This window comes from Falco punctatus (assembly GCF_963210335.1).
Source record: "Falco punctatus genome assembly, chromosome: Z".
NCBI lineage: Eukaryota > Metazoa > Chordata > Aves > Falconiformes > Falconidae > Falco > Falco punctatus.
Window position 1 is genome coordinate 38,152,326 of NC_137586.1, and position 18,155 is coordinate 38,170,480.

General features: G+C 37.7%; 1 protein-coding gene across 2 annotated transcripts in view; it reads right to left on the reverse strand.

Annotated features, from left to right (window-relative positions):
• Nucleotides 1–18,155, reverse strand: part of PCSK5 (proprotein convertase subtilisin/kexin type 5) — a 197,585-nt gene that overhangs the window by 87,168 nt on the left and 92,262 nt on the right. For both annotated transcript variants that reach the window (XM_080372918.1, XM_080372917.1), the window contains exons 6-7: nt 12,829–12,917; nt 7,601–7,773 (exon numbers count right to left, since the gene is read on the reverse strand). In XM_080372918.1, the coding sequence (XP_080229044.1) occupies nt 7,601–7,773; nt 12,829–12,917 (262 nt within the window). The remainder of the gene's footprint in view (nt 1–7,600; nt 7,774–12,828; nt 12,918–18,155) is intronic.

Below are 18,155 nucleotides of genomic sequence, written 5' to 3' on the forward strand. Positions count from 1 at the left end.
GGTGGGCAAACTCTTGGAAAACGGTGAATTTGAAAGGGTGTTTAGGGTCATGGAAGACAACCAACCGGCAATAAGCTGCCCTAAAATTTAGTCCGCTCCTTGGATTGGTAAGCAGGGTGAATATGAACATGTTCAGGGAATAGGGAAACACTATTACGTGTGCATAGAGAAGGCTACAACTTCCATGCCCCATTCTGGTATCCACATTTGAAAAATAATGCTGGGCAACAGAAACTGTTTCAGAAAGAACTACAGGCGTGAACTGTGGTTTGGAAATTCTGACTAGCAGACGGAAACTGAATATACAAAACATTACTGTTAAGGCTGTAGAACATATTCTGAAAGACAGAGTAAGAGGTATAAGCATTAATGGAACAGGTTAAAATGCAACATCCACTTTTGAATTGCAGGTAAATCTGTTGTTTTCTCTGATAACTTCTTTTATGCAGAGAACTGTATTAGAACTAGTCTGCCCGGTTTCTGTAAAACGTGTGATGAGCCCTCCAAGAAATCAGTAAAAAAAGAAAATTAAGGTTAATGTAACAATGAGGTGGGGATGGAAATGTTTGCACTGGAGATGATGTGGGCTATGCTGGAGAAACATAAGGGTTAAGGAAGTTATGAGTAGAGTGCTCTAAGGATGAGCCAGAGAAACAAAGTGGTCAAGTGATTTTGACACAGGAAGAAAGAAAATGTTAGTCAAACTAGTAATTATGATCACCTACATTCAGGAAAAGAATTCAGGCCAGAAGATGCGGAGAGAAGCACCACTCTGACAAGCAAGGAGATGGACAGCCTGGTTTTTAAGCAACTAATGAGTGTGTCTTGTTTACCACATCAAAATGAAGTCTGAGAGGGGACTGTTCTATAAATATGTCAGAAACAAAAATGGAAGGACAAAAGTTACTTAAGCTGTAGTAGATTTCAGCCCAGGAACAAATGGGCTGAAAACTGCACATGAGTTTTCATGTAACCTGGCTGTAACTTTGAAGAAAGTGTCTAACCAGTAGAATAGTGATGGCTATGAAATGGTCTCCCAGCAGAAATAGAGGGGAAACATTTCTAATTCATTCTATAATAGAAATTACTGAATGTATTTATAGGACATGGTGCCTGTGATAGTAGAGAACTATACTGGATGACCTACACAGTCATTTCCTGTCTTGTGTCCCTATGTTCCAATTTAATTTATCCAAGAGATAACTTCGCCAAAACCTGTAATTACTTACATGTGGAGATTTCTAACACCATAAGATGTACTATAAATATAGCAGAAGAGGCATTTTACAGTGGAAAGGAAACTAAGAAATTTAGATGAGTAACAAGCTACATATTTTTCATCATGAAGGTTGTTAGTGACTTGAACGGCCATGGACATAACAGGTTTCAGTCAAGACTGAGTCTTCCCAAAAGATGTACAGAAAACAGAAAATAACAGATTAAGAAAACAGGGATATTGATGCAGGAATAATTGGATGAAGTTTTGCTGAATCATAATCACCTTTTGTGATGTTAAAACTACAAATATTATTTCAAGCCAATGGTGCTATGTCTTATGACCTCAGAAGGAAGAACTACTATGTAAAAATGCTATGTTATAAATATATAAATGTATAATTAACATTACTATGTCAAAATGACTTTTCCAGTTCGGGTACATAGTCAGCATCCACCCACAGCACAGAGCCACCCAAACTTTAACTCTCTATGTTGAAGTAACTATAACATCACACGTTCAGTTATTGCATCACAAGATGCAATAGGGATGCATGGTATATATGCAAATCATATAATAGACAATGCCAGGACCTAACATTGGGTTACATCAGCATACTGGAAGTCGTGTTTTCTGAGACCCTCCCCAAGCACAGTGCTAATTCTTCTGATTGATCGTCAACAAGTTGTTTTAGGCCAACTAATTAGAAATGCACAGGAGGTCTTGTGGATGCAAAACGTATCTTTGTATGAACTGAGATATGTGTACACACAGATATGTGTTACTCAGTCTCAAATGGCAGCTGTAAAAGGTGAACTAATGCAAAACAGAGTTTAAAAAATCTGGCCTTAACTTCTGTGCACCACAATAGCTCAATGTAGAAAACAACAGCCATTTTGGAAGTTTTTTTGACAGATTTGACTGGACATCTTGCAGTAACTTCTGTCTTTGACTTTTATAGTGCAATTCTCTGGCAAAGCAGAACAGAGTAACTCCTCTTTGTGTAGGCAACACAGCCTACTCAGAACGATGCAGGGAAGTGATGACAGGACAAATAACTTTAATAGAAACATCTGCGGTACAACACAGGCAGCAAACTTTTGCCTGGACACATGCAAATTATATACAATCTCTTCCACTTTCGGAGAAGAATATAGTGATAATAATATTAAAAAAAGAGATCCTTTTCTTTCTTTTCTCCTTTCCCTTTTCTTCTCTTCCTTTTTATTCCCTTACTTTTCTCTCTCTTGCATGTGGGTAGGAGGCTTGTTTAGTGATTTTGAGAGAGCCTTCTGCTCCTAGCAAACACTTGGAACACATACTCTTCAGCCAAAGTTGGTGAAGCGAGAGAGATGAGAAGGGGCAGTGATGATGGGAGGGAAGGCATCAAGCCGAGTTCTTACAAGAGGTTCAGCCACAAAGCATCTGATCATTAATGTCCATCAAACATTCTGGCTTGTGTCCAGCCTGCTAAACAGAACAGTGTCATGGCAGTAAGATGAAAGCCCCTGCGCCGACACAGGCAGAAAGCCAGAAGTTTCCATGTAGATTTCCCTGCCTCTCCACCCTCTTAGGTTATATTAAGGATGACCTGCCCCGTCGCTGATTTGGACTACCTGATGGGTACTGCAGAACAAACAACATAAAGCATGCAGTTGGCAAGCCGTTTGGAGAGGTGAGACAACACCCTCTTTGAAATCCTGCAACGTATCAACCAGGGTCATACACCCAGAAACTTAACTGTTAGGTCTTCACTAAACTGCAGTGAAAGAACAAGTCAGACTATCTGAAATGCATTACTTTCCAAATGATGCTGAGAGTGATCCCAGAAAAAACAGGCTTATTTGTATGAATACAAATGAACTAGCCTGAGTTGCTGTAACACAGAGCCATGAATCAGGGAGTCTAAGCCTCTAAAGTGCTTATAGCATTGTGCTTATAGACTGTGAAATACAGTAATCTTAAAATCTAATGGTACTTTGGTTTTATCTTTCTGAATCAAGAAAAGGCTTTTGTGTTCTCCCTTTTGTCCCAGACTCAGCACAGCCTTAGGACATGATTTGGCCACAGTTGTGTTTTGCAATGCTAAGTCTGTTTACTCTTGAACACAGGGTGAAATGTGACATTGCATACCTAATCTTTTCTTGAACATGTCACTTTTGGATATACTGCCCTTCATCTGATTTCTTTCAGGCAAGTTCTCCATGATTTTAATGGAGTTATTTTTGAGATTATTAGGTCTAGAACTTCTAATACATTGGTATTTTAAACACAAGCCTCTAGTATTTTCCACCATTATGACTACAGTATTTCCAAGAAAAGGACCTTGTCAACTGGAAGCATGGTATAAAAGGGAGCTTTTATATTTGCATAGAAATTGTTTGATAGCCAAGTCTCCAAGGTTTCTCTTTGAGCTCAAGTATGCAAATTCAATAGAATTAAACAAAACACCCTGAAGATGACAGGAAATCACGGTACTTGAAACAGGTTTAAAAATTGGTTTCCTCTTCCTTTACCTTGATCCTGGGCAGAATTTTTTAAAGCACATTTAACTTGTGGGTTAGGCTGCCATTTTTTAAACTCAGTTATTACTTAGTATGCTTTTTTCAAATAGATTTGTCTATTTCAATTCATGGCATGTGCTGTCTCTGTGGGACTCCATGGAAAAACTGTACAGTCATTTATCTTTGTTATTTTCTGCAGAATTTGGAAGGAGTAATCATATTAGCTCAGCACATTTTAAAATAATAATAGTTCTAAAACACCCTGCATGAGCTGTTAACTGGAATAATATGCGCTAAAGATAAACCAGGCATTTTCTTCATGGATCCCAGTCTCTCAGCAAACTGAGTAAGAAACTGTGGCTCTTGCATCCATTTCATAAGTATAGTTAAAAAGAAGAGTGATAATTCAGATTAATTATACTCTAATCAAAGTTATTATTCAGTACCACCTTTGATTTTCCTAATTTAACAAGCCAAGCATAATTACTTTTTCAGATACTTTTAAAAAATCTTGACCTTTCCCTTTGCTGTTCTGTTTTAAGAAGTTAATATTCAGTTGTGTGTGCATATGCACAATAGATGAAACATACCAATCTTGAATCTTTGTGTAGATCTGAAAGGTCTTGCCAAATTTTCCTGTACCAATGTTACTTTAATTTACCTCACAGACGCTATACTACATATAATACTGTTGTTGTTCAGTTTAATACTTCTAAAAAAAGGAAGGACAAGATCTGTATACAATGTAATAAGCATTTTTGCCTGCCTATCATTATTTGCACAATCATTGTGACTACCTGGGGAAATCTGTGTTTGGTAGGTACCTAGTTGGACAATGATCTGATTTTAGGAATATTTTGGCACCGAGATAATTTGTCTTTTCTTCCCCCATTTGTCTCATTAAAAAAAAGTACCTTTGTCTGAACATGAAAATGCATGATTTATTAAAAAGAACAAGAACAGGTTCATCTTAAAGTAATTTTTGGTCTGGAAACTAAGTCTGTCAAGGAAGGTCGTAACTGAGATACACATTTACAATCTTTCAATCTATATTACATTTTAAATAATGAAAATTGGAGATTAACCTTAAAAATGGTATATTTCTTATCAGTATGTTTTTATGTAAGTTTTGGAAAGCACTTTTATTTCCTTAGTAGAAATGAAAAAGCTTTTGTAGTCAGAGCTAGATAAAATTTCCAAATACATGTAAATATTTAGATCCATTCAACTCTACATGGGCAACTTTGGGTAGAACAAAACATCAGTAAAACGAAATAGAAGCTAAATTGCAAAAATAATCATTTGACTTGCATCTTCCACTATTTCTCAAAAAAAATATACCAAACTCTTTTTCTGCATTGTTATCAGAAAAAAGGCCACCTCAGAATTTTAAATTTAAATGCCACATTTCCACTATATACTGGTACTTACTAAAAATATAGAACAATGTGCTGGTAAAATGAAATTCATCTGGGTTCTGTAGGGTATCTTCTCATATTACAGCTATAATAATAATGGAACAATAACACTTATAGGCAAGATCTGTGCTTTTGGCAAATTATTCCGCATTCTTGATTTATACCGGATTTATCCCCAGTTTGAGATTTCAATGAGGAAATGGCTGACTTCTTCTGGTACAGAAATTTGGCCTGAACATTTCATGATTGTCTTACATATGTGAAATATGACATTTAAACTAGCACATACATATGTTTAAACGTAAAACTTATTTTGTTCAAGTTCCCTGTTCCCCTGCATCCTGTAGTTCCATTAGGGTCCCTTTCTTCACTTTGTTTTTTTTCTTCTCTGTGGTCACTGTCAAAGAGTAGTAAACTCTAGCTGGGTGATGGGAAGCACTGATATTCCGTCCTACATGGGGAGCGATGATGCATGTGAAGCAATAATGGAGGTTCATTTGGCCTTCTCCTTACTTGTTATACTGTTCTAGAAACACTTCAACAACTATTTTAATGACTACTAAATACAGCCAAGCTCTCTGGGCAGAATCTGTTGGTGTCCCTGAATGTGTTTTAACTGTGAATCCCCTGAATTTTTTTGCAGGGTAAAGTTAAGTACATGCTTGAGTATTTTATTATGACAGGCTTCATGTACTACATAAGCTACAACAAACAAAAGCATAAATCTGCAGCCCTACACTGAATGGTCATCACATGAACAAGTGAAAGGAAGGCAGCGGTCTGCGGCTTGCATGGTTAGTAAAGCACTGACAGAACTGAGTTTGAGAGACAGGTCTTCTAATATCACATGGCATAGGAAGCACACAGTTCCTGTCATCAGTTTAGTATTTCAGTAATTCCTCTTTATAACTTACCTGCTAGGTAGTTGGGCATGTATTATTATCCACATTGGGGCAAGGAAAACAGGGGTGAGAGTAAGAAATTTATGCAGCTTTATCAATGAAACCAAAATAAGTCAGGGATGCAGCTGTGATTAGATGTGAATTCACATTTCCTAGGCTTGTGCTGCTAGGCAATGTTTATGGTGATACTGGGTATCAATTTTATGATGTACTTATTTATAACTTACAGTCAAGTATGCTGTAAATCACCCAAAACTGCACTGTGCATACAGCCTGTCAGCTTGACCAGGTGCTCTTGTAGCTTTGCCTATTACTCCTCTGAACCCATTGTCCCCATTTCTTGTTATGAATGCTTTTTATGGTATACCTTAAATTAATATAGTCTCTTAGTGGCAGACACTGTCTTTTAACATAGCACAAATCTTCTATGCTGAATGTTAGCTATGGTTTACTAAAATCATTCTTGGCATACCTGGATAAAACACTCATTGACTTCAGTAATAGCTGCACTTTCCAATCTTGCTGCAGTGTTACCATATTCCAGTAACTATGTTCCAGTTCTGCTTTGGTCCAACAGTTTCAGTCTCTTATAAAAAATGTTTTGTATTAATCCCCTCTTTTCTGATCCTAGAGCCACCCACCACTGAACTAGCAAGTCTTCTGCTGCATTCAAAATAATGCTCAAACCTTTGAATGCAAAGCTTTCAAGTCCTTTCCACCAGCCCTGGAAATAGTGGAAAGAGGTGTGAGTGCTGGAAGACGAGGAATTCCCTGATCTATTTAACAGGCAGGAGAGTAAAAGGAAGAACTTAAAACCATCCTCTGACATCAAAAATTCCTCTAACTACTCATTTCCTTCTGTGGCCTTATTTGTTTGACAGTAACTTATTAAAGAAAATTGTAAAGGTCTTAGAATTTTCATATAGGGGCATTTGGGATTTTGTGTGTCGTATTATTGAAGATCTCTGGGCTATATCACAGAGAAAATAGCACAGACTAGTAGAGAAATGTATATGAAGTTATAAACAGGGTGTAAGTTTTCTGAGACCAGACAGCAACACTAAAAGAAACACAGGTGTAGACTTTTTTTAGCCCCCAACTCCCTATCAAAATCATCAAACTTCCATTAAGAAATCAAGCAAAATAAAGCAAGGGAAGAAACGAAGAAAGAAGACAAAACAATCAAGACTTTTGTTTTAAATTCCATTGCAATTTTGCAATTCAGATTTGATGACTTGGCATTGCTGTGCAAAGTAGCATTTTTCAGTCTCTCTTTTTTTTCTTGCAAAATTACGTCATTACCTCAGAACAGTTTTAAAGGACACTGAGGATGATGTATTCCAATTGAAAATGAACAGAACTGATATTTCAGGAAGGACTGACTGTAAGGTCACTGTAGAAGGAAAATGTGGTTTTAGTTTTATGCAAAAGAAATTCTCCTTCTTTCCTTCAAGATCTTTTCCTGTTCCCCATGCTGTGCACTTGCACACACTGGGCATGTGTGGCCTTACACATTCACACAAGAGGAGATCAAGGAGATGCAGTTTGATGCCAACCTACCATTCTGATGCCGTTCTCAAAGGCCTGACGTGCTAGAGAAGCAGGTCCATCCACAGTCTTACCATCGTCATCAGGCCCCCAGCTGGCACTGTAGATGTGGATGTGCTGGGGATTAAGGCTTAGAGACTTTGCTTCTACCATGTCAGTCACGTCTCCGTCCAGCATCCGTACACCTTCAAAATGAAAGATAAATGAACAGGACCAACCAACTCAAAATACTTCTCCCTTGTACCTGGGAAAATTTTTGTGTAGGACGTTGGACTGAATGATCATAAGGATTTCTACTGTTGTAAAAAAAATGCAACAGAAACCTGTTTGGATATGTGTTTTCCCAATGGAAAAAAGTCTTTAGATGAAAAAAATACAAAAAGGAAGGAAAAACTTGGCCTTCAAGTTTTAGAAATTATCTACAAGTCCTTTATCCACTATACAGCCTTTGAACATAAACTTTATGCTAAAGAAAACTTTTAAAAAAGACTTGATATGTTTGTATGACTCCCTTGAAGATAACATGTTTTTCTTTCTTTTTTAATACTGCAGTGAAACTGCAGCACCTACTATGAGTCATTCCCAATCCTAAGTATGTCAACAGAGGTAATGAAAGGTTCTCTGCTGACAGGTAAACATGGGATCATTCTTTCACTGCATGAGGCTGCAAAGAGGTAACTGGGGATAAGGCTTGTGTGTACTACTATACACAGCAGCAAGACGATTACAGGAAGTTAGAAACAAATATCCTATATGTAACATTATTCAACCTGAAACTACAATATCGTGAACATCCTCCTCTGTGCAGAAGCAGCTTTTGTATGATATAATCTGAAATTCTTGTGTTTAAAGAATCCATTCATGTGGGCTTGGACAAGTCAATGTGCTAGCCCTTTTAAAGTGAACAGCATCATGATGTTTTAAGATCACTAGACTGAGTAATTTAAATGTGGAAAACCACATTTAAAAATGTTAAAGTCGTTCTTTTGCCTACTATAAGACTTTAGCTGAAGTTAATTCCCACTCAGAAAACCACTAATGCCAGTTTTAACCTGAGCAAGAAAAAGGAACTATAAACAGCTAGTGTGACATTTGATCAGGGACATTAAATACTAAATAATAATTAGCATTGTATAGTATGATAGTACAGATTAATGATTATTTCCACAATTAACAAGGTTGACACTCTTTCTCCTTTAAAAGGCCACTGTTATTTATAAACCAAATTTACATATTTTAAATTACAGACACATTTAATTTTGCTCATGAGCTCTGACTGAAGTTACTTGGGTATTTACCAAGACTGTAACTTCCAATTAACAGAAGGTATGGGGGGTGCTTTGTTGATAGAGGGTCTTATTGTTTTCCTTACTCTAATTGACTCAGAAATGAAAAGTGATCATATTTCTAAGTTCACACAAAAGCTGCCCGTGTTTTGTGAGATAATAAACTTTTACAAACAGTGATCTCACTATGAACTTTATTTTATTAAAAAAGTCATTAAATAAACTGGGATTCTCAGGTTTTATTTTTCTTCCTCAGTATAATCTCAGAAAATTAATGATGGGTGGAAATTGTGTTCTCAGTTTCTTTCAAACACATTAAAATATATTTAGTTCTAAATAAAGACAATAAAAGGTACACTGCTTTTGAAAGAAGGAAAATAAAGCTTTCCTTTATGTCTCCGTTACTGTGTAGCATGCCTAAATAATACTACATGCACTCTGTGAACAATAACTCCAAATTCTGCCACTGGCACCTGAAGTAATTCACATCAGGTTGGTTGGGGTTTTTTTGCTCATGGTGAAATGGTCAAATCTAAAGGAATACAGACAAGGCTGTGACTTGGGTGTTGCTCTCTCTGGTCAACAATTGACAGACATGCCTCAAGGGTGACTTGGAACAACAGAGGTCTCACTGGCTATTTAAAATAAAAATAATTCCTTTCTCTCTCTTCTTTTTCTCTTTCCCTCCATTCGCCCTCCCCCTCCACCCCACCCCAAATGTCTGGATTAGTTAATTCTACCGATCACAAAATCTCCAAACTGCATTTGGAATGTGGTGATAGCAAAACAAAAGCTGTCCAGAAGGCAATTAACAGATTGCATTTGCAGAGTGTTCTACCTAAGACTTCAGAGCTCTTTAGACTTTTTCAAATATTTGCAGTAATTGCCAAAACCTAAGTGGCATTTTAGTCAGAACAAACTTTTGATGAACCACAGGAAACATGCAAACTGAGCTCAACAACTTTTCTTTTAAAATGTTTGTTTTTAATCAGCATTTGATTTAAACTTAAAGAAACAGCTGAACTAATTCCTTGTCAGCTGAAGACAATGTACATCTGTTGTGCCATAATTCAGTGTAACTGTTTTCCCGTCAGGACTTGAGCCCAGCCAAGTAACTAAGCACCCAAATCCCCACAGATGCTTTGCAACTTCCACAATCAGTCTGCAACAATAACAACACACTAACCATCCCTTCCTATAAAAAGTCTCACAAGCTCTGTAGGTGGTAATTTGCCATGTGTGATTACTGCAGAATCACGTAAAAAAAAAAATACTTGGTGCACTGGTTTGTCTTTTAGTGAAAGGGCCTGTAGCTAGCTTAGCTAAGCACAAATTGCAGGCATAGTGCATAATTTTTTTATAAGAAACGTGTCACAACCTGTAAAAGAACTAAAGGTACACACTGCAATTTTACTCGAATTGTCTTATCTGCAGATGACATCCCCACTTACACCATTGTAGGAGAAGGCTCAGACTTACTAAGGATCTTCTGACCTATTTGTGGTCAGAGGTTTTTCAATATGTGGAAATGAGACAAGGAGTACAAACACATTTAGGAAAAAAGTGAGCATTACTGGTGGATATCTTGTTAATGGCTTTCCATCACAAAGATCATTAATCGGATTTGTTCAGCTGCCAGTATTTGATGGATTATCAATGGAAAGGATTTCATTTCCCTTTTGCTTTATCTCTTCACTATCCCTTACGTGTCCAGAGATGCTTTTCTGTTTGAAGTAAGAATACTTATCTTGGTGAAGCAAATTCAACATCACTGTCAGCAGGTGCTCCTCAATGTAAGGAGAATGTAATTGCTTTACCTTGACTCTAGTTTCTTCTCCAAGAAGGCCCCTGAAGGGTCTTTAAATCCCCGGGAAACAAGTGAGCTAAACACTAGTTCAGCATAATATGATTCAACATTTTTACACTCTATCTGGCCTGCAGAGAGGAAACAAAACCACTGCCTATTTACATGTGTAGCTTATGGCTTCTCTGAGGGAAGGGAGGGAGGCACACCAAACAGAGGTCAGCAGCAGCAAAACTCTTGAATATATGCATATAGTGGGAAAGGAAGTTTAAACTCCCTTCCCAATACCCTGGAATTCGCTCTTGCCTCTGATTTTCTGCAGATTATCTGCTGAGACTCCTGAAGTCTTATTTTCAACTGCTGATGCTTTTAAAAGGTGGTACATTACCTCAAGTGAGGCTTACACACTTGTTACCCAGTTTCCAGCTTTCTTTGAATAACAGTGTTAACGATGGCTCTACAAAATCATGGTGATAAATGGAGTGGACAGAATTTTTATTTCACTTAGACCACTGAAAATTCTTGAAGGCTGTCATATTCTTGATACTATATAAATAAATAAATACACAAACAAATGGATAAATAAATAAATAAATAAATTAAATAAAAAATTAAATAAATAGGCACATATATCCAGTCTTTACTGTTCACATTAACTCCATCATACCATCTGATTAGTTTTTGCACCATATTTAGAAAAGGCTGTGATTCAGTTAATATGCCTGGAGGATTTATAAACTATCATTATTGCACATTCCTAATGCTTAATAAATAATAACCTATTCAGGATCAATTGTTACTAATGGAGAAATTTTCAATGACATGCCCAAGCTGTTGCAGGTTCTGTGACTATCCAACCCACAAACGAGACTTCTCCAGAAGCCGTCTTTTATCTCTGTCAGTGCACTAACTCTCCTCTGACTCTGGTTTGACAATGCAATAAATCTGATTTCATAGCTGCTGGTACATGACCAAATGCCACGTCAATATGAGACAACTTGCTCATCTGCCACAAACTCACTCTCTTGGTCAGTTCAGATTTTCTAAACCACTTTGACAGGGTAACTTTGTGCAGGCAGACTCTGCACCTGAAGGGAAATTGTATTTCTGCATCATTCTAACTTTATGCTGGATCAGGTATTGTCTATCCTCTTGAAGCCAGCAGGAAAACAGAAAGCTGACATTAGGATGATGTTGTGTGCTTTGGCTAATCTGAAATGCAGCTGTGCTCACATTTGATTTGGATCAAACTTGTACTGATCCAGTAGAGAACAGATACAGTACTATTAATTGTGGAAACACGGCCTCAACTCTGCCTGCTCACATTTTTAAACTGTCCTCTGGTGGATATATAGGTAAACATGTTTCTGTTTTCACAGATGGACTCTATTTTGTGAAAGAAAATCAACAATTAATGAGTTTGAGCTATAGGTCTTTCTACTGAAAGCCAATATACCAATCCCATTATTTCATCAAAAGTTCAGTGTAAAACTTCACTTAAAGAATTGAAATCTGACACAGGCAGGCTACAGTCTAGAAGACACACAGATGACATTTTGGTAATTACCTCCAGAAATTAAGCCAATGGTCCTAATTAAGCAGATGTTGACTAAGAATTCACAGAAACCATTCTCTTGGCTGAATGAAAAAAAATATGATTAAATCTCATAATTCAGGCAATAATCTGATCAGCGGGACCAAAAGAAAATTCTCTTCAACCACAGCCAAACAACACAAAAATACATTGTTTTGACAGTTTTGTGTGGGATCAATATGCAAGGCAATATTCTTGATGTGTACATTTACTTTTGGTTTGTCAAAGTTCTTCACTCAGGGCTCTGAATCTGTGAGAAAACCCAAATGTCCTAATTCTGGGGTTTGTGTTTTCATCAAAGGTCTCCCTTTCGCTTTTTCTGTGTGTACTGAAGAGGCAGCGTTCCAGGGGGCACTGGAGAAGTGTCACTAGAGACAAACTCCTTCAGTACTGGTATTTAACGACCACTCTACAACTGAGATTTACTTGCTAACACAGCTAGGTTTGTTATACATACAAATCTCCTTCTCTTGTTGAGAAAGGTCTGAATGTACCATTTAGTACAAATGGCTCTTTGGTTACTGTTTTTTTGGTGGTGGGAGATTGTTTCACATACCTCCAATCTTGGCATTAAAGGCGATTCCTACTGTGCAGTGTGAGTTGTTTGCCGTGGCTGCCACTTCTCCAGCACAACGGGTTCCATGCCTGTAGTCAGACAAACATTTTTTCCGAGTAAACACAGACTGTTGGGATTAAAGGCTTTGATTTTGCTCATCCTCAGGTGCTAAAAGCACAACTATCCACAATGTCTTGCACTGATCAATACCTCATAGTGATTCATACTCATGTTGCAATATTCCTCTGAGCACATTTTAACACCATAACCACAGTCATATTAATCCCGTCATGGTAGGCTTTCTAGCCACTGGAAACATGCGCAGTTTGTAACAAAGGCATACAACGGTGATACATAATCCTCAGTAACAGAAAGAAGTTTTGAATACCAGTTCTTGATTTTGAACCAAATCTCAGAGTACAGAAAGAACTTTTGTCCTGCACTCTCCCACAACCACCCATGTGGCTGGCATGTAGACCTCCACACAACCTTCAGCAGGCACTGAGTGTACCACACTTTTCCACAAGGAAGATGAGATTGTGCCAATGCCCACCGTGCTGTTTAGAGGCAAGTCTGAGACTGGCTATGTGCCAGGTATGCTCAAAACTTCCATGTAGGCATATCTGGTTATGTCTTGGGCCCAACCTGCAAGCCTGCAGCCTTCCTGGGAACAGAAAAAACAGCTGAAGTTCCCTCCACATCAGAGGTATACACTGTGCCTGTAAATAGAGTTGGGCTGCAAGGGTATTATCTTAAGAGGTTGCTGAAGGAAAGCACAAAACCTTCACCGGTTGCTCATCCCCTTCCCCACTGTGCAAAGCCACGGTGGGATGCCTTGCCTAGCCCTGACCCATGCTCTCTACAAGGTGACAATGGTCATCCATACGGCCACCATGGTAGGAAAGCTGTCCCTGCTTTTTGCAGTCTTTGCCTGCAATATGGGTTTTTCAGGGTGTTTTCTACCAGTGACTTTTGCCTTTATCCTTGTGCAGTTAAGCAGCTGCTTGCAGAAATTTAACACAAACAGGAGCAGACATGGAACTTTAGAGATCTGCTACGGACAGGACACACAGAGTTTCAGAGCAGACAGGAAAAGAGATGGGGACTTGATGAGACCAAGACAGAAAGATAAGGCTTGGGTAGCCACAAAGAAAGAAGTTTAAAAAGTCAAAGCAAAAAATAGATAACAACATAGCAAGCACTTCAGAGGAGGCTAAGTGAGGTTAGTTGTGTACACAGGCAATCCTGCTGGTGGCAGCTTACAGGCCACTTACACAGACATCTGGAAAACATGGGTGTTTTTGAATTAATGTTGACACCCATATTACAGACAAGAATCACCATTGCTTTCTCTTGGTACAGCTCATTTTGGCTAGAGTTACTCCTTATTTCCTTATTATTAATGCAACTTTTTTCCCTTAACCTTTTAAGACACACAGATAAGAAACACTAAGATAACTTGTTTGGAATGAATTAATGTAAAACAAGAACACCAACAAATAGGACTAGGGAAAAAAAGAGAGGAAAAAAGCCCCCCAAAAAGTAGCATAAGGGATCAATGCTAGCCTGTTAGAATTTCAAAGGAGATAATAAAGTTTATCAGATAAGTAATATATATATATATATATATATATAAAAGCTATGAAAAAGTGTACTCTTTATTCACAAAGTGACAAGTTGCATGCTGATAAATCCTAAAGTTGGAACAAGGTTTCACAACTATATGTATATAAATTTATTTCCTAATACTCTGTTCACAATTCATCATTTGGTTGCCAAACTTCTCCAGATAATTTTTCAAGACTGAATTTTAAGTTTATTTTTCATATGAAGCCTGATTTTCTTCATTTGAAGAAAGCCTATTTAACTCTAACTGATAAACCAATGCCTTATCCTGTTACAGAATTATTTTGAAAAACCTGAAGTAAATAATTCAGGAATGGCAGATGAAAACAAGTTTTAAAAAGATCCTTCTTCATCTTTATTTTCAAATAGGGTTCTAGCTCTGTGTTTGTTTAAAGTAATGTTTTTTTAAAGTGTATTAAAATTTATAGGAAAACACCGGTCTTAAGAATTACTTACAAGGCACATGATACCCAAACTTCCCATTTTCTCATTATGATTCTGTTAGGTGCTACATAGAAGTTTAGAGGCATTATCACTCAAACATCAAAGCACAGATGACTATACTCTAGAAATGTAGAAGTACCCCCGTACATCACCTCAGTGTATGTAGAATCACAGACATACAGAATGGTTTGGACTGGAAAGGACCTTAAACATCATGTAGTTCCAACCCCGCTGCCACGGGCAGGGACACCTTCCACTAGACCAGGTTGCTCAAAGCCCTGTCCAACCTGGCCTTGAACACTGCCAGGGATGGGGCATCCACAGCTTCTCTGGGCAGCCTGTTCCAGTGTCTCACCACCCTCACAGTGAAGAATTTCTTCCTAATATGTAAACTATCCTCTTTTATTTTAAAGCCATTACCCCTTATCCTATCACCGCATGTCCTTTTAAAATGTTCCTCTCCAGCTTTCCTGTAGGCTCCCTTTAGGTACTGGAAGGTTGCTATGAGGTCTCCCTGGAGCCTTCTCTTCTCCAGGTTGAACAACCCCAACTCTCTCAGTCTGATAAAATAAATCGCTTCCTGCCCGGTGAAGGGCATGTGGCCAAGCCACAGCTTCCTAGAGGGAGACTGCACTGGCAAGAACCTCCCCCCCCCCCCCCCCCCCCCCGGGTACCAAGTTTGGGAAGGAGTGATGGAAGGAATATAAACCACATCTAGAGGAGGAAGGCTGCCCGAAGAAGCGTGGAAGAAACGGTTCAGGTTTCTCCATGGCTCCCAGCAGAGTTTGCGGATATTTGCTACTTTGTTAACTACATCCTCCAAGTGCTGTTAAAAGGGTTAGATTTCCACTGGATCACCAAAGACAGTCCAGTCACCACAGGGCCATGTAATGTTTGTAGAGGGGAAACAGAAAGGATGTGTGGTGGTTAGGGGGATGACAGTGTGACACAGTAGCAGGATTAAAAGTAGCCTAAATTCCCACTGAAGTGGAAGTAGCTGCTGTGGTAGAAGTATCTTCTGTAAGAAGCAGTCGAGGTTTTTTAAAGGACTGGTGTGGAAGTACCATAACACACATTTATTGAATTAAAGCACAGTAAGAATTTTCAGGTAGATTTCTCATAGAAAAAAGCATAACCCAGAAATAATTAGGTCTATGGACAGTTTTACAACACACAAGTTAAATCAACTTTGCAGAGTATTTCACTAGTTTTCACATATTAGAAAATCCTTTTCCTTTATCAGATTTTAAGTCCAGTAATGGTATAACTTTATTTTGTAAGCAGATTTTTATCTTAGACCCTTGCTTCTCTGCCAAGATTATTGTTAATTGCATCCTATATTTATAATGGAAATGACAAAATCAAAAGATGTTTCATTCATTTCAAGGTCATACATATAAAATTGCACTTTTTACAGCCAGTTTTCCACTGTGTGAATTAATCATATATGCAACTCAATTTGGTTTAATATGTTATCTTTTATGGGTCCTCTAAGTAATATTTCAGTTATGCTGTGAAAGAGAAGACTTTCTAAAAAATCTGCGTATAAAAAGTTATGTTCTTGCCACACTGCTTTTAATTTTCCCTGTCCTAGATTTTTGCTTGAGGTTTACAGTTTGGAACAGACTCTGAATTGTGCAGTTAAAATCAGAAAAGCCTTGTCATTAATCATTACACTAATTTCTTAACTAACCTGATAAACAAATATGATGAAACTGATGCCTGAAATTGATTAAGTCTGCTTTAAAGCTATGAAAAATTTTACTGATCATGAGATCCTGGAAATTTCAAACTACAAACAGCTTATGGAGAAGTTTTAACCAGTAACAAAAGGTGAAACAAGAGGCACTTTCCAGTTCGCATTTTTTGTGAATGTATGTATATCAAAACACAACGATCTCCTGCCTTTGTGGGATGCCTGCATCACGTACAACTTGTTTAAAAAGTTAATGCAGTCCTAGAAGAAAGCCATGACTGCCCTTCTACAAAGGTCTTTATCTTGATAAACTTTAAGGGCTGATGCATCATTTCACTGGATCCTTTGCCAGCTTATGTTGAAGGGAAGTAAGTTCCCAGGCTATTAAATGGCACTTTGAATAGACACTCAGCTAAAAGGTTTCGCACTTCTCCTTTGTGTTAATGTCATGGTGATACAGCGCCACAGAATAGAAAAATGAAAAAAAGCTTGGTTATGAGATATTCTGCTCATCTCCAAATGTGTCTCCTACCTGGAGTCTAAAAGGAAAAAGAAGAGGAACACAAAGAAAACTTTCTTGTTGTTTGTCTCATAAGGAGAGACATGAAAAATTGATATTCAAAGACAGATTTAGGCTCAAGAGGCCATCAGGTAAAAGAAGTAAGATGTCACAGGCATTATCTTAGAAAAAAAAAGTTGACTTAGATGTTTATAAAGCTGACCAGCACTTTCCACCGTAAAACTGTCTCTTATGATTCTGCCTAGCTTTAACCGCTTTAGCTAATTTTTCCATTCCCAGCAAGTATGTACAGCTCTTTCAGAAATGTATTTATTTTCATTTTTGTATATGAGTGAGACAGAACACAAAGAACAAAGAAATATGCAGGCAATTAAGATTGATTTTCTTCTCTTTTTATAAGAAGGAAATTTGTCAGTCTGTCATTATCAATATGTCAGTAAGTCAGTAAGGTGTCAAAGACCTACTCAGGAAAACCTTAATAAAGATAATTTTTTTGCCTTATGATGTCCTTACTATTATATGGAGAACTTGAAATAAATTCTATAGAAAGGTGTATATTAATTTTTTCTTCTGCTGCATGCATGTATACCTGTATCACCTGGATGCTAAATGTACAGTCTTTCTGTGGTTCTCTAAGCATAAGATAGGAGAAATTTAAGAGTTACACTCTAATCTGTTACACAAAGTAACTTTTTTCAGTAACAGATTTTTTCTGAGACAGAAATGGCTCAGCATTTCAGCCAACAATGGAAAGAGAAAAGGCGCATGTTCTGTGATTAATAGTCACTCCCTACCCCACCAACATAGCTGAAACATAAGACATTTACCTTTCAATAATCACTTCTAATTTGCCTTTCAGAAAAGGAAGAAGGTATAAGGCACCAGGAACACCTTTAACATAAAAGTTAATTAAACTCGCTTCTGAATGTTTAGAGTAAGGAAATACTCAAGAGTTAGTGAAGACAGCTGCTGGTAACTTGAAAAGCCCCTGCCATGTCAATTGGCTCTGCATTGCAGAGCCTGTGTCTCTCACAGCTATTT